The following is a 25,311-nucleotide window of genomic DNA, read 5'->3' on the forward strand; positions in this document are numbered from 1 at the left end:
CTGGTTCTGTTGGCCTGAAACAATGACATGACATTCCGGAATTGTAGGAAAGCATGATTCATATTTTGGAGAGCCGACAGTCGTCGTAGAGCAAGGGTGCTGACGCTGCAAACAAAGCAAAGCGAACGCGTTTTTCATGTTCATCCATCAGGTGCAATGGGAAGAAAAGCACTGCGCTCATTGCTCGTCGTAGCTATTTTTTAGTTCAAACCTTGACAGAGCAGGACAATGGCACTCACGAGCAAGAAGAGTGGAAAATGAATACCTTTGAAATCCCGAAACGCCTGTCTGGATGCGAACAGGTCGGCAAGATGTCAAAATTCCAAAACGCAGAGATGTGACAATCGTCACTTCGCGCAGCAAAGCAATATGAACAATTTCAAAAATAGAAGCCGTTCAGCCACTGCAGAGTCCAGACCTCAACGTGGATGACCTCGCCTTTTCTAGCAGCCTCAATGACGTGTCCTGGTTGACACATCGTTGAGAAGGCTAGATCGTATCTTGGCAGCCGGGAAGTGCTGGTACGACTATGATATCCCTCGGAGGAAATTTGAAATGTCTGGCATTGCCTGTGTTTGTTGCTCTGGGGCATCCTCGAGCCAGAGCGGAGACGCAATGCGTACTAGCGCTGCAGCGCTACCGTGGTCTCTGCCGAGATGTTGGGGAAGTGTGATGGAGAGGACAAACCAACAACTCACTCTCGTGCGGTTAACCGACAACTAACCCTGAAGGGCTGTCATCCTTGTTATTTTATCTTGGTGTGCGAAACTATAAAGTTGTACAATATGTGAGTACTAGAAAAGGTACCGGTAGTATGGGAAGTAGTACGCAGCATGCTATTCTAATGTCATATATGGACAGGTGTAAATATGAGGATGGGAAGGTTATAGTTATATGTATAGGGATATTTAATGGCACCAAATGATATAGTTCCAATATCATCACACCATTCCCTTTCTCCCGTCACAGGTACCATCTGTGACAATGACTAAACGAGAAACAATAGATATAGAATGTAACGGCACTAAAGGATATAAAGGAACAATATCATCACGCCATTCCCCTTCTTCGGTCCGAGATACCATCTGGGACAATGACTAAATGAAGAGAGAAACAATAGACGAAGAAGTTAGGAGTACCACAGCAGGAGAAGAGAGTCACATCTGGTGGGACAATGCATCGGCGTTGCCATTGAGGGCGTCAGGCCGGTGCACGACGGTGAAAGCGAACAGCTGCAGAGCCGAGCATTGCCACTATGATGCTGAGCGATCCATTGAAGACGGCGTTGGTCGGTGATCAGGGTGAAGCGTCTGCCAAGGAGATGCGGAGCAAATTTGAGAATGGCCCACTTGAGGGCGAGACACTCCTTCTCGATGGTGGCATAACGGCGTTCACGGTCGAGGAGCTTTCGACTGGCATATGCCACGGGATGTTTGGTGCCCCGGGCATCACACTGGGTCAGGACAGCGCCCAAACCAACATCGGACGCGTCCGTGTGCAGGTAGAACTCCGCAGCAAAGTTCGGCGCAACAATGACCGGGTCAGAGACAAGGAGGCCTTTCAATTGAACGAAGGCCTGTGCAGCTGAAGTCGTCCAGTGGAGGGTGTTGTGGTGGCCCTTCGACGTTATGGCTACCAAGGGCTCCGCGATGGTTGAAAAGTGAGGAATGAGGCGACGACAGTAGCCGTACAACCCCAGGAAGGAACGCAGGGCCTTCTTGGTCGTGGGCTGTCGCCAATAGTCGATGGCTTGCAACTTGCCAGGATTCGCATGCACCCGACCATGACCAATCACATGGCCAAGGAAGGGAGTTTCGACCATACCCAATAAACACTTCTTCGGCTTCACAGTGAGGCCAGCGTCTTGAAGGCGACTGATAACGTGGGGGGGGGGGGGGAGTGGATAAGATGGTCCTCAAAAGTCGGACTGAAGATGACGACATCGTCCAAATACGACAGGACAAACGGGGGACCAGCCAAGACGGTACCCATGCAACCCTGAAATGTTGCAGGCGCTCCATGGAGCCCCAACGGCATCACAGTGAATTCGTACAGGCCAAACGGTGTGGTGAAGGCCGTCTTGACACACGCATCCTCTGCCACAGGGATCTGCCAATACCCCCTGGACAGGTCAAGGGTGATGAGGAACCGGGCAGAACCGACAGAGTCGAGGATGTCGTCCACCCGCGGCATCGGGTAACAGTCGAAGTGGGCCACCTGATAAAGGGCACGGTAGTCGACACAGAAGCGGATCGAGTCGTCCTTCTTCGGCACAAGCACAACGGGTGAGGACCAAGGACTGCGGGATGGGCGTATGACGCCCATGTCCAGCATTTCGTCGACGACATCGCGGACAACAGAATGGTGCGCAGCGACAAGACGATATGGCCAGGACCGAATGGGTGTGGCGTCGCCAGTGTGGATGGAGTGAGCCACCATGGTCATCTGGCCAGGCTGGGGTAAGAGGGTATCCTCAAACTCCGATAGCAGCATGGCGAGCTGTTGCCGCTGGTCCGGCGAAAGGTCGGGGTTAATGGTAGGACGGCCACCATCAACGTGTAGATGGGAGCAGTCGTCAAGCAGCAGCTCCGTGTCTGGGTCGTCCCCCGCCATAGGAACGGTGAAGGCCGCGAGGTGGGACCGGCGAAACCGCCGCAGGAGGTTGATGTGGAAAACCCGATATCGCTTCGTGCGGTGGGGTCCCATGTCAATCTTATAATTGACCTTGTCGACCTTACGCTGAACAGGGTAAGGGCCTTGCCACACGGCTTCCATTTTTGCGAGCCGAAGCCGGAAGCAAGAGCAGTACCTCGTCTCCTGGAGCAAATGTGCGTTCCCGACTCAGGCGGTCATAGTAGGCTTTCTGCAGTTGCTGCGCGTTGGCAAGGTGGGAGCCAGCCTCAGTCGATATGCGTTCAAGCCAGTCCTGCATCGTGAGGACGAACTGGGCAGTAGTAGTCCGAAGCTTCTCTGCCGGCTGAGCCCAAGCATCGTGCCCGAGATCCAGTGGGCCGCAGACATGGCGGCCATACAATAGCTCAAAGGGTGAGAAACCAGTGCTGGCTTGAGGCACTTCTCGATACGCAAATAAAGGACATGGGAGCACCTCGTCCCAACTTTGGGGCGCATCAGCAGCAAAGCGACGAAGCATACTCTTGAGGGTACCATTGAACCGTTCAACGAGGCCATTAGTCTGTTGATGGTACGGAGTGGATGTGGTGAGCTGGATACGAAGTAAAGCAGCAACTTGCCGGAGGACGTCCGATGTAAAGTTGGAGCCTTGGTCAGAGAGGATTTTGTCGGGCAGTCCTACTCTGGAAAAGATGGAGATAGTAGTAGTAGTAGTATTTATTATTTGACTAGGGGAGTCCCAACAGGCATGGCCTTGTTACAGGGAACCCTAGGTGAATCTTTGTGAGGTGAGCAAAAGTACCAGCAGATTGTGCCTGACGACAGTTTGGAGGAAGAGTGTTCCACCGACCTGCCGCCAGAAAAGAAACTGAGCGCAGTCCATACCCAATATGTACAGTAGGTAATACTAAGGCAGCTGTATCCTGGCCACGAGTACGAGCATTTGTGTGCGGGCCAACTGAACGCAGGAGAAACAGTGACTGAAGGAGGGGGCTAGTAATTGATGACAAGCAGCGATAGACCAAAACGTATAGTTTCAAATTAACTCGTTGCTCAAACGAATACAGATGACACCGTTGTAAAACTAATGCAGAGATCAACGCATGAGCCACGGTAGTCGACTCAATATTGGAAAGAGCGACTGCCTCCGGATAGCGGGTTGAATAATCCACCAAGGTGAGGATGTACTTCTTGGCGGACTGCGTACGAAGCAACGGGCCGATAATATCGATAGCTACAACCCGGAAGGGCTCGCCAATAGCAGGAACAGGAATAAGTGGTGCCCGCTCGTGACGCAGAACACGGGCGGTACGCTGACATGGTTCACAGGCGGAACAATGCTGAGCGACATCTTGAAGAATCGTCGGCCACCAGAAAGGGAGAAGAATCCTCTGGGACCTCTTCGCCTGTCCCATGTGGCCAGCCATGGGGACGGTGTGGCCGAGGTGCAGAATGGTGGATCTCCGTTCCGTGGGCAGAACCAACTGATGGCGGTGGTAGGGGCTGGTGGTATCCATCCCGGCTTCAGCATCCGGTGAGTATTCGCGGTAGAGGAGGCCCTGGTGAACACAGAAGGTACTGCCATTGACGGGAGTCTTGTGTCGGCCAGTAGCATAGTCCCAACATGGGCTAAGAGATGGGTCACGCCGTTGCTCGTCGGCAAAACGGGTGGCATCTGGCAAATCGGGTGCAGAGAGAGGCGGCGATGTCACCTCCGTTGTGCTAGATTGGTCCGCCGGCAGTGCACGCAAAGAAGCTGCATTCGAGGCCAAATCCTCAAACAGTTCATCCTCGAACGGGAAGATGTCGTGCAAACCAGCAGCACCAGTCGACTCGGGTGAAGCCTTGGCCTGTGCATGCGTAGAGACCAAGACGTCCGTGGCGGCTGGCTGACACAGCCGGACCAACTCATGTATATGGGGCACATCATAGCCAAGCAACACGTGACGGGGCAGGTTCTCGGACACTGCTGCCTTGACGTAGTACACCATGCCGTCGATGGTGGAGGTCAGATCGGCCATGGGGTAACTGGCCACATCACCGTGGGAACAACGAATGGAGGTAGTCTCACCAGACAAATCCTGGTCCCGGACCAAGGTCCTGTGTACCATGGTGCGGCCACGCGCGGTATCAACAACAATGCTCGGGACGTGGGTACCATTCACGTACCCAGCGATGGTGTACTCGGGTGCTGGTCCCATGGCGGCGCTGGGATTAGCGAATGGCAACCGACCAGATTCTACAGGTGGAGGGGGTGAGGAGAAATATGCTTCACCCAGCAGATCATCCTCATCCGGCAGCAAATGAACTGTACTAGCATCTTGGACTTCCTGATCTGGGCTGGAAAACAAAGCGGTGCGAGTGTGATTCGCACACTTAATAGCAATATGTCCCAGCTCTCGACAATTATAGCAATGCGGCTGCGACATGGGGCGTCTCGGTGGTGGCGTGGGACGGTCAGGACGAGAAGTCACTGGGCAGTCAGATGACAAGTGGGTCTGACTGGGGTTATCTGGGGAAGATACTGGCCGGTCCCGCGCAGAGCCTGAGGTCGGTGCAGACCAGCGAACTCGAGCAAGGTTGGATGACTCGGACGTCCGGTCTCGGCGTGACGCAAATGTCCCCTGCACCTGGGCACGTGTATCAGTGTTCGGCAATGGTGCTCGTCGCTTAGAACAATCCATGGCCATGTGGCCACGCTGCTGGCAAATGTGGCAGACAAGAGACTGTTCCCTGACGCTGCTGAGACGACCACTGCTGGGCTCCTTTACGCGGTCCGTGCGTCAAGATAATCCTGCGCTAGCGAAGCAGCCTGGGCGAGGGACGACGGTTTGCGTTCCCGCAGCCAAGTGCGTAAACCAAAAGGCAGCGCAGACAAGAACTGTTCCAGTAGGATCAACTCACATATGGCTACCCGCGAGGATGCGGGGCTTAGCCAACGACTGCCAGTGTCATGGACACGGACGGCGAAGTCAATCATGCACTCCGAGTTCTGCACCGTAGTGCCCCGAAATTTACGGCGGCTTGTTTCGGCGGTAACTGCATAGCGATGGCCTCCTTCACACGGTCGTAGCTGTCAGCCTCGGTGGAGGCAAGTTCTGGGTATGCCAACAAGGCCTTGTTAGTCAGATGGGGTTTAGCAAATAGACCCAATCGTCCGGAGGAACTCTGTACGCCCGCATTGATCGTTCCAAACTGGTGAGGAATGCCTCAACATCGTCCCCAGGGCGCAGTTTAGCCAGTGGCACCTTCTGAGAGAATCACCGTGTGGCCTGAGTGAGTTGTACTTGCGCCATTTGCGTGACCAACTGCATGAGCATCGACAGCTGGGACGGCGAGTTGACATCGACACTATTGACATCGGTGGCGGAACGCTGTTCGTGTTCAGCCTCAGCCTCAGGGTTCTCAGCAGCAGGATCGATGTGCACATGCACGTGCTGGGCATGCGGACCTGCGGGTGTACGTGTACTGCTGGGCATGCGGACCTGCGGGTGTACGTGTACTGCTGGGCATGCGGACCTGCGGGTGTACGTGTACTGCTGGGCATGCAGACCTGTGGGTGTACGACTAGTGCTAGTGCTGGCCTAAGCCTGATCACTCAGTTTGTGCGTACTAGTACTACCAGTATCTCCACACACGGGATTCTCACCAAAAGCAACATGTACGGGCTGACGGTGGACGTGGACCGCTTTTGGTTCCGGAATAGAGCATGCAACCTTAGTATGGCTATGTGTAGGCCCAGTACGAGTACGACGTGTAGCTGAAGCCAGTGCAGGTGTGGCATGCGTATGGTAAGCACTAGGACTAGGAGTAGGACCCTGATTGGCCTGAAACTGCGACTGGTTCATTGCAAAGGACTGCTCACTGTTGTAATCTAATTTGTTGCTCACAATACTGTTGCCGAAATAAGGATTATCACTTACTTTCAGCAAGCGAGGTTTTGGAGACGGTGCGGGACGAAACAAATCCATCGGTGGAGAAGGGAGGGTCGACCTGGTAGCCGCATCAGGTAAGCCAGTGAGCTCGTCATCATCCGGGGCCACCTCCTCGAACTCAAAGTGGATCTCCCGATCCATCCGCGCACTGCTGTGCGATACGGACAGGATCCCCCGCACAAGATCAGAGCGTGCACCACCGGTGGGGAGATGCAGCCCCCGGCTGATGTCCCTCAACTGCTCGTGGCGAGCAAACGCCAATGACTCGAGATCCATGGCTAGCTCATCAGGTAAGCCAATGAGCTCGTCATCATCCGGGGCCACCTCCTCGAAATCAGTGTCGATCTCCCGATCCATCCGCGCACTGCTGTGCGATACGGACAGGATCCGCCGCACAAAATCAGAGCGTGCATCACCGGTGGGGAGATGCAGCCCCCGGCAGATGTCCATCAACTGCTCGTGGCGAGCAAACGCCAACGACTCGAGATCCATGGCTAGCTCACTTGCGGCCCAACGAACTCGAAAATTCGAAAAACTAGAAATAAAAATACGCAAACTTTCAGCAACTACGGAGGTACGCAGTACTGACACACAGTGACTGGACCACTTCTGACACCATGTGAGGGAGAGGACAAACCAACAACTCACTCTTGTTCGGCTAACCGACAACTAACCCTGAAGGGCTGTCATCCATGTTATTTATATTGGTGTGGTTAACTATAAAGTTGTACAATATGTGAGTACTAGAAAAGGTACCGGTAGTACGGGAAGTAGTACGCAGCATGCTATTCTAATGTCATATATAGACAGGTGTGAATATGAGGATTGGAAGGTTATAGTTATATGTATAGGGATATTTAATGGCACCAAAATTAATGATATAGTTACAATATCATCACAGGAAGGCATCCAGGTAACAGCGAAGACGATCAGGGACACGGAGAAGCTCCTCCGTGACATACGACATCGCGGTAATCGACCTTCGACTTGGAACGGTTTCAGCGGGGATGAGTCGCGCGATGGCAACCCAGACTGAGACTCTACTCCGACTAATCGATCCTGTAGATATTGTAGAAATGTCGATTGAATGTGTTGAAGTGTTTCTCTTCCAAAAGAACAATTTTGTTGAGCTCAGTAAATCCTTGAAAGCTTGATGAAAAGTAATGTCAAAAAGTCACGAAGTCACGAAGTTTTTCTTTCCGGTTGAAGTAGTAGGGCATCCATTTTTTCTCCTGAGAACCCGATCGGGTGGTTGGAGTACAGTGTTTTTGCAACGGTGCATGTAAATAGCATGGCTATATGTACATGCTGCTGTACAATTTCTATGTAGCGCAAGTGCACACTCACAGTACAAACTGTGTCAAAAATACCCGATAGAGTACCCGCGCTACCCGGATAAAATACCCGGACCCGTTACCCGACAAAACCCCTACCCGTTGCAGCCCTAAACTAATGCACTTCTTAACCTCTAAAAGTCATTGAAATCAATTGCAAGTTGTAATTACTTCCTCCGTATACAAAAACTTCGTGACTTTTTTGAAAGCTGCGCACAGCTCTGAGATTGTTCCGTTTGACTCGGAATAATACTCGTGGCATTGTCTAACCTATTTACAAGCTATACAAAGAAAAAAGCAACTCAGTAGAACGAGATTGAGTTTTTTTAGAACCTTCGTCCCTTATGTCAATGTCACCTGGCGACGCTGACTCCGCATCGCCAAAAGTCGCTGCTTCCGCTCGCATTTCGTTCAGATTCTTGTCACCTGCCGTGATGATCCGACGCTGGATTTGGCTATGTCCTCTTCATCTCTAGAGCTGTGTACGAATTGGTGTCGACTATATTCAGTCGTTCCAACCTACGACCTCCATTATGCGGTAAAACCAGTCGTACAAGCACATCCACACGCTTCGCATTTTCTCACCAGGATAATCCTCCCACGCATTCTATCATGGCTTCGAGGAGGTCCCTGTGATTCCCCTTGGCGACAAAGGAGACGTCTGACTGAATAGAGGCGAAGAAAGCCAGGCCGTCGACATTCTGATCCGGAGCCTGCGCTGGTTGCACGATGACTGAAATGTTTCATCTTGCCGTGCGAGCGAAACATATTTATGTTCTCACGCTGCGTAGCTCTATGGGGCCGCGCACCGCAAATACGAGCCTAGCCAGCTTCAGGGCAGCGAGTGCCACATGACTCCGTGTTCCAGCCACGAGCTCCACTGCGTCACTGTATAAGTTTCGAGCAAGTGTTAGTTTTTTCATTTGACTCGTGAGTTTCTGTCGGCAACATCCTCACACGCATGGCGTACGTGGAGAATCTGTTCGGGATCAACAAAAACTAACCTCGACATGAACGTGGGTTGTCGATGACAGCCTTTGGCGCCGTTTGTTGAGCCGGTTCCTGCTCAAAGATACCGTTTAAAAAAGTCACAAAGTTTTTGTATACGGAGGAAGTAGTTTGAGAGGTGAAAATTGCTGTGGTGCGACACTGGAAAAGCATCATTCATTTGGGGGGGGGAGGGAGGAGATACTTCTGACTTACCATGATTGTCATGGGAATTCTATGACGATACCAAACGATAAAGTATGACTCCGGCACTTGTTCCAAGAGATCCGGTCTAGTCACAGGTTCAGTTGGAGTGCCGATATTCACGGTTTGTCGGACTTGTTCCACATCGTCATCTTCACATGCTCTCACCAGGTCTGGATGAGGTGCATTGGTTGAGTAGTAGTGATCACTGTGCTCAGCCAACTTTGGTGGTTGATACTTGTCCTTACTCTCCTCTTCAGACGCTGCTTCCATTGCTACAGTACAAACATAAGCACATAAAAGCAATGTCTACTTGTACATGGTAAGATTGCATGGTGTGTAGGTAAATACTGGGATTGCATGGTGTGTAGGTATATACTGGGATTGCATGGTGTGTAGGTAAATACTGGGATTGCATGGTGTGTAGGTAAATACTGAGATTGCATGGTGTGTAGGTAAATACTGGGATTGCATGGTGTGTAGGTATATACTGGGATTGCATGGTGTGTAGGTAAATACTGGGATTGCATGGTGTATAGGTAAATACTGAGATTGCATGGTGTGTAGGTAAATACTGGGATTGCATGGTGTGAAGGTAAATACTGGGATTGCATGGTGTGTAGGTAAATACTGGGATTGCATGGTGTGTAGGTAAATACTGGGATTGCATGGTGTATAGGTAAATACTGGGATTGCATGGTGTGTAGGTAAATACTGGGATTGCATGGTGTATAGGTAAATACTGGGATTGCATGGTGTGTAGGTAAATACTGGGATTGCATGGTGTGTAGTTAAATACTGGGATTGCATGGTGTGTAGGTAAATACTGGGATTGCATGGTGTGTAGGTAAATACTGGGATTGCATGGTGTGTAGGTAAATACTGGGATTGCATGGTGTGTAGGTAAATACTGGGATTGCATGGTGTATAGGTAAATACTGGGATTGCATGGTGTGTAGGTAAATACTGGGATTGCATGGTGTGTAGGTAAATACTGGGATTGCATGGTGTGTAGGTAAATACTGGGATTGCATGGTGTGTAGGTAAATACTGGGATTGCATGGTGTATAGGTAAATACTGGGATTGCATGGTGTGTAGGTAAATACTGGGATTGCATGGTGTATAGGTAAATACTGGGATTGCATGGTGTGTAGGTAAATACTGGGATTGCATGGTGTGTAGTTAAATACTGGGATTGCATGGTGTGTAGGTAAATACTGGGATTGCATGGTGTGTAGGTAAATACTGGGATTGCATGGTGTGTAGGTAAATACTGGGATTGCATGGTGTGTAGGTAAATACTGGGATTGCATGGTGTGTAGGTAAATACTGGGATTGCATGGTGTGTAGGTAAATACTGGGATTGCATGGTGTGTAGGTAAATACTGGGATTGCATGGTGTATAGGTAAATACTGGGATTGCATGGTGTGTAGGTAAATACTGGGATTGCATGGTGTGTAGGTAAATACTGGGATTGCATGGTGTGTAGGTAAATACTGGGATTGCATGGTGTGTAGGTAAATACTGGGATTGCATGGTGTGTAGGTAAATACTGGGATTGCATGGTGTGTAGGTAAATACTGGGATTGCATGGTGTGTAGGTAAATACTGGGATTGCATGGTGTATAGGTAAATACTGGGATTGCATGGTGTGTAGGTAAATACTGGGATTGCATGGTGCGTAGGTAAATACTGGGATTGCATGGTGTGTAGGTATATACTGGGATTGCATGGTGTGTAGATAAATACTGGGATTGCATGGTGTGTAGGTAAATACTGGGATTGCATGGTGTGTAGGTAAATACTGGGATTGCATGGTGTGTAGGCAAATACTGAGATTGCATGGTGTATAGGTAAATACTGGGATTGCATGGTGTGTAGGTAAATACTGGGATTGCGTGGTGTGTAAGTAAATACTGGGACAGGGAACGCAGCATCTTCTTCTGCTAAACATGTATCTCAGTTCTGTCAACATGACATCTTTGAAAACTAATGAACAACTTGTTAGCGAAGTCATCATCTGTTGGACCTAGGTCGAAAGGTTGGACTGATCTACAACAAAGCCAGCCAGCCTCTAATAGTGATATAGCAGTGATGATGTAGAACTGTAAAGTGTGTTCAGCGCTGGCAGACCTAGATAACTGCTTTCTGGCACACGAACTTGACTGGGGATAGGTTTCAGTAAGTCTGTTATGTGCAATACACAACATAGTACCATTATATGAAAGCAAATTAGTGAGCAGTGGATTGCAAGCATTGTGTTGTCATGCACATGCATACTTAGTGCATCACACATACCTACACATCTTGGCACTTGCAGATATGCAGGCTGTTCTAGAACTACCTAGTGATGTTAGTTGTAATGACATTCTCCAAACTGTCTTTGTCCAGGCAAGTTTGCATGTGGATGTATGATATTGTAGTCAGGAGTCATTTTGCCAGGCGTCTTGTTTATCTCTTTCACAGGGTACTGCTGCTAGGGCTCTAGCAACAAGGGAAAACGGTCGCAGACCAGTGCAGCGCAATGGCAAACCACTCTCATGCAATGTTTTGTGCTTAATCTTTCACAATCCAGAAGATCTACTCTTGGCTTGGTCGCCGGCATTAGTTTTCCAATATGGCAGCCCACGCTGCTTCATCTCCGTAACCATCTCCGATCTCCTGTCTGCTCATTTTCTCAGAGTCGGTGATGTTTTTTTGGATTTCAGATATTGATGCGCCGGATTGCGGCACAGGCCAACATGTTTGTCTGTGGGTCTTCGGCTATCGATGACATAGTCAAAAAGCTCTAGTCTCAGGGTGCAGCCACTCGCAGCAAATAAATTCTCCGTCTGATGAAGCTCGGTAGATCTACCGAAGACGGCTTCTCAAATAAGCAAGAGTGCACTCGTATTTTTATGGAGCGAAAATCATGGAAAACACAAACTTCGCGCGAACATTCGCAGAAATATTCGCAAGCCCAGACGCGAAAATCCATGCGAACGTTTGCTCTTCAAAACCTCTCTACTAAGTTTTTTCCACTCCCGAGGCAGTAGCTCTTATCCGAGTTCCACTGCATCTCATATGGAGCCGCACGAATGGATATGTCCGACTTGCTCCAAAGGAACGCCAATACAAGCAGTGGACTCTGCAATGACCCTTGAAATCAAGTCCCACAGTTTTGTTCCTCCACAAGCTAAAGCAATCATTTCACTCACCAGTGCCACCAGCAGGTTGTTGTGATTGGCAGCCGGAGCTCTCATCCTTGCTGGACTCTTGCTCCATTGGTAACAATAGCCTTCACCAATGTTGTCACAAAACGGATACCTGAAACACAGCAACACACACTGGAATAAGCTTCCAGAAGATATCCGCTGTCTGACATCTGTTGACCGCTTTACTGTTGCTGTGTGTAGACACAATCTGAATCACAAGTATTCGGTGCAAGGTATACCGAAATTTTGCAACTAGCTTCTACTGTTCCTGTTTGCATTATTTTTATTTTTCACTTTATCATGTCCCTTCCTTCCTCTTTCATATCAGCCACCTTCACATTCTTTCCCCAGGAGCCTCCCCTTGATAGGAATCCATTTGGTTCTGGAGAATCCTTGAAAAATATATTAATAATCAATATATTACTCAATTTGCGGACAGAACTGTTTCGTCCTTTGTGGACTCGTCAGCGCAGCACAGAGGAAATGAGGCCGAACCTGATAGCAATGGAAATAAAAATTTCCAATCAGGCCCGAACGTACCTTGCCAGAGTGCTCAAACTGACAAGTCAGTGAGCTCTGCATAACGCAAACAGCAAAGGCACACGCAAGAGTGCTCAACTGCTACAAGAGCAGGAGCGAATATTATTAATCAATATATTATGTAAAAAAGAGAAGAAACACATGAGAACGAGTTATGCAGCAACTATCCACGACTGTAACGAGATGATAAACGGTCAGAAAGTTGGATAATAGGGCACAAAACTGACAGGCTACTGAGACATTCAGCGACCCGAGACCTAGCTCTAACACATCTCCAGTGCGCAAACCAACATCCTTCAAACTTGGAAGGTTCATGGTTACGTAGGACCGAAGAGGGGAAGGTGAGCGCAGCGAAAATGTGCACAAGCTACGTCCCGCGGCAACAAAGAATGCCGACTGTTACAGGACGGTGATGAGACCAGTTAATAACATGACAAAGCGGTCTGACTACAATTTTAAGCAGCAAAGCAACACACCACCCAACTTGGGTGGGTCAGCAATATCGAAGATAAAGGAAAGGAGAAGATTTGCGAAAACGAATTGTACAAAACCGGACGCCAATATCTAACGGTACTCCTCATGCATGACACTATTGTGCACGAGTTGACTACAATAACAAGTAGGTCCACACGACGTACGTTTCGCCGTGTTGTTAGTGACGGCTCATCAGGTGTGCAAAATTTAAACTCGGATACTGAGCCAGTAATACAATGTAAAAAAGAGAAGAAACGCATGAGAACGAGTTATGCGTAACTCGTTCTCATGTGTTTCTTCTCTTTTTTATATTTTATTACTGGCTCAGTATCCGAGTTTAAATATATTATGTAATATCACTACAATCACGTTCTCACTGTGGTAAATTACCATGTATAGCCACACCCACACATTACCAACTACCATGTATAGCCACACCCACACATTGCCAACTACCATGTATAGCCACACCCACACATTACCAACTACCATGTATAGCCACACCCACACATTGCCAACTACCATGTATAGCCACACCCACACATCACCAACTACCATGTATAGCCACACCCACACATTACCAACTACCATGTATAGCCACACCCACACATTACCAACTACCATGTATAGCAACACCCACACATTACCAACTACCATGTATAGCCACACCCACACATTACCAACTACCATGTATAGCCACACCCACACATTACCAACTACCATGTATAGCCACACCCACACATTACCAACTACCATGTATAGCCACACCTACACATTACCAACTACCATGTACAGCCACACCCACACATTACCAACTACCATGTATAGCCACACCCACACATTACCAACTACCATGTATAGCCACACCCATACATTACAAACTACCATGTATAGCCACACCCACACATTACCAACTACCATGTATAGCCACACCCACACATTACCAACTACCATGTATAGCCACACCCACACATTACCAACTACCATGTATAGCCACACCCACACATTACCAACTACCATGTATAGCCACACCCACACATTGCCAACTACCATGTAAAGCCACACCCACACATTACCAACTACCATGTATAGCCACACCAACACATTACCAACTACCATGTATAGCCACACCCACACATTGCCAACTACCATGTATAGCCACACCCACACATTACCAACTACCATGTATAGCCACACCCACACATTACCAACTGCCATGTATAGCCACACCCACACATTACCAACTACCATGTATAGCCACACCCACACATTACCAACTACCATGTATAGCCACACCCACACATTACCAACTACCATGTATAGCCACACCCACACATTACCAACTACCATGTATAGCCACACCCACACATTACCAACTACCATGTATAGCCACACCCACACATTACCAACTACCATGTATAGCCACACCCACACATTACCAACTACCATGTATAGCCACACCCACACATTACCAACTACCATGTATAGCCACACCCACACATTACCAACTACCATGTATAGCCACACCCACACATTGCCAATTACCATGTATAGCCACACCCACACATTGCCAACTACCATGTATAGCCACACCCACACATTACCAACTACCATGTATAGCCACACCCACACATTACCAACTACCATGTATAGCCACACCCACACATTACCAACTACCATGTATAGCCACACCCACACATTACCAACTACCATGTATAGCCACACCCACACATCACCAACTACCATGTTTAGCCACACCCACACATTACCAACTACCATGTATAGCCACACCCACACATTACCAACTACCATGTATAGCCACACCCACACATTGCCAACTACCATGTCTAGCCACACCCACACATTACCAACTACCATGTTTAGCCACACCCACACATTGCCAACTACCATGTATAGCCACACCCACACATTACCAACTACCATGTTTAGCCACACCCATACATTACCAACTACCAACACCTCTACACACTTTTACAATCATATTCAACGGTCCCATCGAGAGTGCTTGGAAGCTCAAGGCCCTACGCTATGCTTTTTTGGTTAGCTCACCATGCATGTTATTAGAACTGATGTAAATGTTTTTACCCATTGATTGGCTACATCAAACTTTCTCTTTGCAGTCGAGGGTAATACTACACCGTCTGCCACCTTGATGACCTAGGCAAAATGTTATATATTTTTCATTTCTCCTATTGTATTTTCAAGACATAACCTAGGATTCGAACACGCACTATCGCCCTGCATGCATTCCCCGATACACTTCGCATACATACTCATTCTTCCAAGTTGCTTCACGTTATGATCTTGCATTTCAAAGCCCTATTTGAATATTGTTGCCATGGCCAGCTGTCTTTGATGGTATGGTACAGGACAGGTACGGGATAGCGCTAGGCATGCCGACGGCACAAACAAACAAACAAACACGGAACGAGAGAGCTTGGAAGCTCAGGGCCCTACGCTATGCTTTTATGCTTTTTTGCCTAGCTCATTGTACATGTCATTGGAACTGATGGAAATGTTTTTTTCCGTTGATTGGTCACATAATTGTATTGCAAAAACGTTTCAATCAGTTTGAATATGAGTTATTATTACAGGGTGCCACAGAGCTCTCGGCCATTGTAGAAAATGTTGAGTCACCTCCATCATTACACTGCGCTCTTTAGCTGACTAGACTCTCCTGCACACAACCATCACCATTGCGAGGACACTTCCGTAGACGATATTGATAAAATCCTTCAGACAGCAGTTTCGCTAATACATAGCTCATCAGTGAAGGTAGATGTTGAATGATTAGAAAATATAAACCAAACTGCTACTATATAGGGGGTTTCCACATACAAAACTGGCATTGCTCACGTGATAACGCGGGAAAAGGAAAGTGTGAAGTACTGTTGACGCGCATTGGACATGCATGCAGCGTCGGAAATTCGGCGCGGAAAATCAATCACTATTCAATGCAGAAATAACGTGCCAGAATCAGAGTACTATGTAGCTAGTGAGAGTCTGTGTACTAGTATTGCAGTTGTCCGAGCGCCATGAAGGTCTGCGAACGCACCTCACGACCCACCGACGTCGACAGCCACATCAGCCCCTGGGGCATGACACTGTACTGCTCGCCCATCGCGCCAAGACGCTTGGCAGTCACTAGGCTTCATGCCACCGATATTGTCCGCAAGCTACCTTGTTATCTGCCCATCACCCACTGCCGCTGACACGCTGGGAGGCCCCGCGGCATTCGCCCAGTATATCATCGTCAGAGCTGTGTAGACGGTACAACGCTGGTAGAAACAAACAGTTGGTCGTATGGTATTGCGTCCTCAGGATTGTCCCTCGACTCATCTTGTCCCTCTTCTTGCTCTGACGCTAACGGCGCACGTATCATATGATTACAGAGGGACAAGACGAGTTCCTTTTCCCGCGTTATTACCTCAGCTATGCCAGTTTTGTATGTGGAAACCCCCTATATAATAGCAGTTTGGTCTATATTTTCTAATCACTCAACATCTACCTTCACTGATGAGCTATGTATTAGCGAAACAGCTGTCTGAAGGATTTTAACAATATCGTCTACGGAAGTGTCCTCGCAATGGTGATGGTTGTGTGCAGGAAGGTCTAGTCGGCTAAAGAGCGCAGTGTAATGATGGAGGAGACTCAACATTTTGAATATGAGTTAGGCAAAAGTATTTGCAGATTTTTTTGCGGGTTGTTTTATTTCCCTTATTTCATCCACTTTTGGTTTGCTCCTTCTTTTCTTTTTATCTCTTTCAAATTTTGGCCAATGAGAAATTTTGGCCGGTGAGAAACCCAACTTTTCGCCGTCATTAAACTTTGGCCGATTGGAGTTTTCAAAAATAAATCGATCGGTATTTTTTGCTCTAACATGCATCCATTGCTCAATCATGCATCATTTGCCTCTATGACAAACTTTGGCCTGCGATTTACTTTGGCCGGTTGGTACCAAGCGGCGAAATCAGCGAAATTAAATAGCCAGCGAAAATTAGTTGATTTTAATACAGACATTGGATTTTCTGGCCTTTTGTAGTAATACATTGACCTGTTGAGCCAATGAGGTAAAATTATATTCCATACATTACGATACAATACAATAATACAAAAATACGTATCCTGTGCGACCACAAAAGAGGCTGCAGATTTCGTTTTCTGCGCGTCGACGGGATGTCTGTCCTGACGTTTCCTGGGACCGGCGCTGACTCTGCAGATCACGGGCGTTCTGGAGTCGACGGGATGTCTGTCCTGACGTTTCCTGGGACCGGCGCTGACTCTGCCGATCACGGCCGTTCTGGACTCGACGGGATGTCTGTCCTGACGTTTCCTGGGACCGGCGCTGACTCTGCCGATCACGGGCGTTCTGGAGTCGACGGGATCTCTCTTCCGACGTTTCCTGTGACCGGCGCTTATTTTGGAGACGACGGGATCTCTCTTCCAAAGTATGTTTTTGCTGACGGATCCTATCACCTATTCGGCAACTAACGTCCATTCTAATTTCATTTCCTCCTCGTCGCCCTATTTCTTTCCAAATCTCCCTGTACATCAGGGAGTCGTATACATACTACGACGAATTTTGTGCATGGCCAGCAATCTGACATCTGAGAGTTGTAATTTTTGTACTCCTCCCGGGTGTGATTTTTGGCGTGCTGGGCCAAGCACAAGGAAGCCATCTGCAAAAAAAACTGCAGCAAATGGTTGTTGTTTGATCCTTTGGTGTAATCTTTGTTTCTAGTCGAAGCTAGTTGCTGTTTGGAGCAGAAACGCTGAAATTGACTATTTTCTGCATGTACTCATACATGTACTCATGTACTCAGGCATGCAGTCTCACTCGTATTTTAGCTCTTTTTCTGGAATGGATGCTGCTCTGCGCCCCTTGGTGAACCTTTCCTGCGCTCGTGGAGCAGCTGAAAAGGACCACTGGTATGTCTGGTTCCTGGTTTGAAAGTGGAGAGTCGACTTTTGTGCCTTGAAAAAGGAGTAGAGAGGGAGTAAGGTACGTCTGTGGCTTATTTTTGAGTGCTCCTCGTACATGTTTGATCGTGATAGAAATTCTCAGACCAAAGTCAGACCAAAGTCTGATGATGGCCGTACAGTTTTCTTGTGGATTTTTTAGTTGTTTCATCTCGTATCTATGTCAGTATCGTGATGGTGAAGTGGAGAGGGTGATTTTCTTCCTCTAGGCTTCGTTCGGCCGACTTTGCTTCGTCCCCGTTGAAAAGTGATCCTGAAAAAAGGTCGATTCGCAAAATTATGTTGATTTTCAATGTACGTGGTGACATGCGATTGCTGGCTATGGGCCCGCTGTTTAAACGGGACGGTACGGGACAGATACGGGAGCCAGCAAATATTTTAGCCAGCTGTTATGTACAATCCTGTATGAGCGTAGAGCCGATGTAGTCACAGATACAGGACATATACATGACAGATACGGGATAGCTCCAGGCGTGACACAAACACACAAACACACACACAAACAAACAAATACCAAATTAAAGCTGTGTGGACCCTGGCTAGCGCCAGACGTTACTGAAGTAACGTCTTCTGCATAGCTACGGGAATTAAAGCTGTGTGGACTCTGGCTAGCCCCAGATGTTACTGAAGTAACGTCTTTTGCATAGATCCGGGAATAAAAGAGGGTTTGTCATCTGACAACCGCTCTATTTAGTTGCTATTCACTCTTTAGATGAAAATTCTTTTATTAATGATGTCGAAAAATAATTGACGTTTCCGGCCAGTCACCCATCATCAGAACAATGTACAAGGAGCGAACCTGGCCTTTTATAACAAAACAAGCGAGAGCGTACGTAAAACACACACAATAGCCGTATGCAATTGAGTGTCCCAATTTGCATGTACAACCGACAAGGAGAAGTGCGCTGCTTTTGCATGCATACTCACTCTTTCAGCAAAACCCCATTTATTCCCGTAGCTATGCAAAAGACGTTACTTCAGTGACGTATAGCGCTAGCCAGGGTCCACACAGCTTTAATTCCCTGTGTGTTTGTTTGTTTGTGCCGTCGGCATGCCTTGCGCTATCCCGTACCTGTTCCGTACCGTACTATCAAGGTGTGTGTTTTTTTGTTTGTGCCATCGGCATGCCTGCCGCTATCCCGTACCTGTCCCGTACCGCACCATCAAGGTGTGTGTTTGTTTGTTTGTGTTGGCGCTATCTCGTACCTGCCCCGTAAAGTAACATCAAAGACAGCTGGCCACAACATTCAAACAGGGCTTTGAAATGCAAGATCATAACGTGAAGCAACTTAGAAGAACGAGTATGTACAAGTATGCGAAGTGTATAAGGGGACTGCATGTAGGGCTATAGTGCGGGTTCAAATCCTGGGTTATGTCTTTAAAAAAGAAATAGGAGAAATGAATTTTTTTAACATCCCTATGCTTTTTTTGCCTAGGTCATCAAGGTGGTAGACGGTGTGGTATTGCCCTCGAATGCAAAGAGAAAGTTTATTTCTTTCGCTCAGGGCCCTGCGCTTTGCTTTTTTGCCTAGCTCATCATGAATGTTATTCGAACAGATGGAAACTTTTTGCAATACAATGATGTAGCCGATCAGTTCGTTGTGGTATGGTTAGGAATTGTAGCCATTAATTTGTTTCTGGTTTTAGAGTTTGGATCGGAGCAGCCGTTCTCCAATTCAATTCGATCCTATCCGCCATGGTCCATGTCAAACACTACTGTAAAACTGGAAAGTCTAACAAACAAAAAAATTAACGGTTTTGTCATTTTGGCATGATTACGTGCAGAAAGTTTAACGATGGCTACCTGCCCCCCCCCCCCCCCCCCCCCCCCCCCTCTGTTTGCGAATCTTCACACCGACATCTAGCGATAATGTATTTTTCAAATAACGAAACACAATTGGTCGTTAAAACGTAAGACTTTGTGACTCGTTAGACTTTCCGGTTTTACAGTAGTTATAAACACAAGTTCTGGGAGCAAACGTCTCTCTGTCCCATAAGCTGCCACATACCAACTAAATACAATACCATGCACTTCACGCAAGCTGACTTGCACGCTGTGGCCCTTTTCACGAACCCAGACAAAGGGTTTGAAGAAGGGCTGAGGCTTCCTGCAGCTTCATCTGTGAAAAGAATTCGGGTGGACACACCCATTCCCATAGCGCTGAACATCACATCCGAACCAGTTCCGTTATTTAAAAAAAAACGGAACTATAAAAAATTAACGGAACTGGTTCGGATGTGATGTGCAACGCTATGAGAATGGGTGTGTCCACCCGAATTATTTTGCCAGACAAAGGGATTGGTCTATTATAACGCATGTACAAAGTCACTAGAGTACACCCGCAGCAGAGATGAAGGCGACAGCGCCACACATCAATACGGATGACGTATAGCATGTCCTACAACAGTACGATGAAATTGTGGGAGAAACCAGCGACCGCTTGGGAACGATCAACATTACAACAGTGATATTGTGAGTGATAGTCAGGCCAAGTTTCTGAACATCAGTAGCGAGTGCTATCCCCAGCATTATTTTAGCATTATGAAAGCATAGACAGGATGCGTATTACAGGAGACCCAAGTTGCTGAAGACCAGTAGTCATTTGCTGACAACGTAAAGAATAACTAAATCCGTAGCCTCTTTTGCCGTCGGAAAGGATGCGTAACATAGGAGACTATAAAGTTATGTATTGGGCTCCACAGGTAACCATGCATTTGGCCGTCAGCAACAGTTAAGCACAAGAACACTATCAAGGCAAGGACATTATTGTATTACAGTTGAACATCGATTATCCGCACATCGACTATCCGACCATTCGATTATCCGTAACAGTTTTTTTGGGCGCACGTGCCGTAGAGTACGCACTGTGCATGTAGTGAGCCATTCAAAAATACGAAAATTTTGAAAAGTAAAAAGTAAAAAGGTCCTGCGGCTAGTAATAACCACTGAAAGTGTGTGAGTGACAGTTTTTTCTTATCCGGAACATTTGCCTTATCTGAACGCCGCCTGACAGTTGTCTGCCCAGAGGTGGTCGGATAATCGATGTTCAACTGTATTGTGTTGTATCGTATTGTATGGAATATATTTTACCTCATTGGCTTGACAGGTCAATGTATTAACTAGCTGCCACAAATCAGGCGCGGGATTACAGCAAAGTCCACCCCAAGCCCAATATGCGAGTAAATTCCACCATCAATGCCATTCCACTCTCATCTATCACAGAAAGCTCTTCTCGAGGCGATTCAAACGTCAGCCAACTACGTCATTATCATGTGCTCAGTCGATCAAAGAGCACACGAATAGGGATTTCCCCCTAAAATGATGAAGAAATCAATCAAAGTATTTCAATAACCTACGAGGAGACAATAGTCGTAAAATGGCAATGAACGAGAGAGCTTGGATGCGCGGGGCCCTACGCTATGCTTTTTTTGCCTTGATGACCTAGACAAAAAAAGCATACGGATATTATAAACTCATAAAAAATTTTCCTTTTTTTTAAAGACATAACCTGGGATTCGAACCCGCACTATCGCCGTGCATGCATCCCCCGATACACTTCGCGCACAAACTAATTCTTCCAAGTTGCTTCACGTTATCATCTTGCATTTGAAAGCCCTATTTGAATATGCATTGTGGCCAGCCGTCTTTGATAGCACGGTATGGTACGGGACAGGTACGGGACAGATACGGGACAGGTACGGGACAGATACGGGACAGGTACGGGACAGGTACGGGGCAGGTACGGGATAGGTACGGTCGAGGGTAATACGACACCGTCTACCGCCTTGATGACCTAGGCAAAAAAGCATAGAGATGTTATAAATTTTTCAATTTTCCTATTTTTTTAGCATAAGGCCACACCAAGTTAATTCTATGTTTCGCTTCGGATATTTTCTGGAAAAGGCACGCGGGCGGAAAAAAACAAAAACAGAAGAAAAAACAAAACTCCATTCTATGTGTTCTGAGCCACGTTGCACACAGAATACCACTACTAAACTGTCACTTCTATCCAAAACGACAACAAGTCGTCACAGGACAGCTGGCAGACTGGGCTGGAGCCATACAGAGATTTCATGGATGGCTCCTCCTGCATTTTGACATGAGTCGAGTGGGATCCCGCTCCATCACAAACGTGGAAAATCTCGAAGTCCTGGACACCTGGAATCTCTGCTCGCTTGGTGAGCAGGCCCTAGGCCTACCGCACGGCTTGGAAAAATAGAAATTTTCATCTCTCGCACCTTCTACTTACCATCGCCTGGAATGCAAGATTATCGAAAAGCTGATAACCTCTGATCTGCCATACTGGCTAGAGAATGTTCGCCAGAACAGCCATCGATTGGCTCGTCTAGGTTCTTTTTTTTTCTTGTAAAGGATTCGAATAGGTACGCGGGCGGGTGACGCGAAACATAGAGATAACTTGGTGTGGCCTAACCTGGGATTAGAACCCGCACTATCGCCCTACATGCATTCCCCCGTACACTTCGCATCCATACTCATTCTACCAAGTTGGATCTTGCGTTTGAAACCCCTATTTGAATAATGCGCCCAGCTGTATGTGGCCAGCTGTGTTTGATGGTACGGTACGGTACGGGACAGACACGGGATAGCGCCGGGCGTGACACAAACACACAAACACCAAATTGAAGCTGTGTGGACCCTGGCTAGCGCCAGACGTTACTGAAGTTACGTCTTCTGCATAGCTACGGGAATAAAACTAATAATTGTGCACTCATGAGTAGGGGTGCGCGGATTATGCTCGCACGCAACCGATATTATGCTTTCGGGCAATTCCCGCGGAACTTCGAAAGTATTCTCCCAAAACATTGAAACAATTCTCCAGAATTCCCCCCCCCCCCCCCAAAAAAGACCCCCAGCACGAACCGTGCCTTGCACATGCTCTTTAGTATGCAAAATAGACTGTCAGGCACGTGATCACTGCATGCAGGATCTGATGTACTAGATGTACTAGGTGTACATGATTGATTGTACACAGCTACTATGTCCAGTGTCCGGCTATTGCTGCATGACTGTACATGTACGTGCGGCCATGGATGCCCGCTTCTTCTCTGGCACATCAAAATTGACAGAATTCCACCAAAACTCTTCTGAAGATCAATGGATGTGACAAAAGATCGATAGAATTCCCCTAAAATTCCCAACATTTTCTCGACGATAGTATTCCCAAATTATTCCGGGAATAATCCGCGCACCCCTACTCATGAGCCATAGCCATGTACAGTCGAATGTCACTCATCCGGTCGCCAGTTATCTGAGCACGTCAGTTATCCGACAAGTCCGGGAGTGGTAATTTTATGACACTCAACAGTAAAATTCTAAAAAATAAAAAATGAACTTTTGTTTTTGTTTTTGTATATTATACGGTGAAATATGCATTTACTTGAAGTAGATGTGGTCAAGTATGCAAAATATATGTGTACATGGAATATGCATCAATATAATTGGGTATTGTGTACATAAATTAGTGAAATTCAGCCTTATATGCACATAAAAATGATATCAGTTATCCAACATATTCAGTTATCCAACATGCCTGATTCCCGAAGTGGTCGGATAAGTGACATTCGACTGTACATGTAACATTTTGTTTTTTCTGGTCAATGGTCAACGGTTCCGATTGGAAGGAGTCCTTTCTTTGGAATTTGACGAAATTATTCATCGACTAATTTTCTCTGCTTGCAAAGCACACGGATTGAGAGTGAGTAGGTACTGCAGCAGCCGAAAAACCTTCGCGTTTGAATTGCTGTTGCTGCGCTTCACTACGAACAATGCATTACCATGTGGACAAATGTGAGCACACGACACGGAGTACTGTACATCAGCAGAAGCCTTTTCCAATAAATCGTTACGTGTTAGGACTGCTGTACTACTAGAACTCAGCGCACACCTTCAGTGAAATGTTGGGGACTGAATGGGAGATGCTTACCTGACTTCAAGCCAGGGAGAAGCACCTGCTCCCGATAACGGCCGGGTGGTTCCTGTCCGCGTCCGCTATTCTGGTAACGTTGATCCGGACGATTGGTAGTCAAACAAACCTAAACGCCACCTGCCGATGGGCAGGTAAAGAACGAAAGCGCTTCACTTCCGCAACCAGATTGCGACGGAGCGTCACTCAAACTCCCAGAAAATAACAATGTGAAGGGCCGCAAGCAGAACACGCATCCGCCCAGAACACCCACAGACGGCAACGAGCAAGAAAAAAACGATTCCGCATTCAACTGAAGCACAGACGGTGCAGCAGTCCAAGATCCTCTCTACACGTTCGCTGCACGATCCAGCGGCCAGAGCTCTGTGGCTTCATTCATCTGTCTGATCTGGCAAAAGTTGTAGATTTACGCGTAGATTATGTACATGACTGTACAACATGACATCAGATTCTACTGCCTGCTCCACACTACAAAAGTACAGTGCTACTCGTGTACATCCATATGTAGGTCTACATAATCATTGCGGGCCGATCTTTCTGCTGACCCTCTCACACCAACTCCGAAATGAAGCCGACAGTCTGTGTCGCCAGAGCAGAGGCGGACTAGCTGTTCAAGTGTCATCACATGCAACAGTGCTAGTGAGCGATGTCGCCTGTACTAAAGATTATGTAGACCATACAATAGGCCTGTTTGTTCACCCACGTACACGTCACGTGGTACACAGCCGGGCTAGATCGTATGCAAGGCAGGGCAGAGGAAATGAGATCCTTTTTTTACAGGCAGTAGCTACCAGTGAGTAGTAAAATACGTACATGTATTTTACTACTCCCTGGTAGTAGTAGCTACAGCCAAGGCTAAGGCAAAGGCATGAAAAGGCTGGCATCCACAGCAGCACTCTACAGAACACATCATCATCATGCATGTACTGTCGTGGACATGGAAATCCGGTCGCACGTCTAGCGGCCCCAGGGCGCTGGCCATGCAGCCATTGCATGCATTATTACGCGCTGCTGCTGGTCGCATCGTATCAACATGTGCGCTGCATGCAACGACGACGTTCTGT

At 47.6% G+C, this 25,311-nt stretch overlaps 1 protein-coding gene across 2 annotated transcripts in view; it reads right to left on the reverse strand.

Moving 5' to 3' along the window:
- The window catches only part of LOC135829902 (ankyrin repeat domain-containing protein 42-like), a 107,587-nt gene extending 82,614 nt beyond the window's left edge, over positions 1–24,973 (reverse strand). For both annotated transcript variants that reach the window (XM_065342282.1, XM_065342284.1), the window contains exons 1-3: positions 24,248–24,973; positions 12,291–12,399; positions 9,104–9,366 (exon numbers count right to left, since the gene is read on the reverse strand). In XM_065342282.1, coding sequence (XP_065198354.1) covers positions 9,104–9,366; positions 12,291–12,357 — 330 coding nt within the window. In that variant the 5' untranslated portion in view covers positions 12,358–12,399; positions 24,248–24,973. The remainder of the gene's footprint in view (positions 1–9,103; positions 9,367–12,290; positions 12,400–24,247) is intronic.
- Between the last annotated feature and the right edge of the window lie 338 nt (positions 24,974–25,311).

The sequence above is a fragment of the Sycon ciliatum genome, chromosome 13, assembly GCF_964019385.1.
Source record: "Sycon ciliatum chromosome 13, ocSycCili1.1, whole genome shotgun sequence".
In the NCBI taxonomy this organism is placed as follows: domain Eukaryota; kingdom Metazoa; phylum Porifera; class Calcarea; order Leucosolenida; family Sycettidae; genus Sycon; species Sycon ciliatum.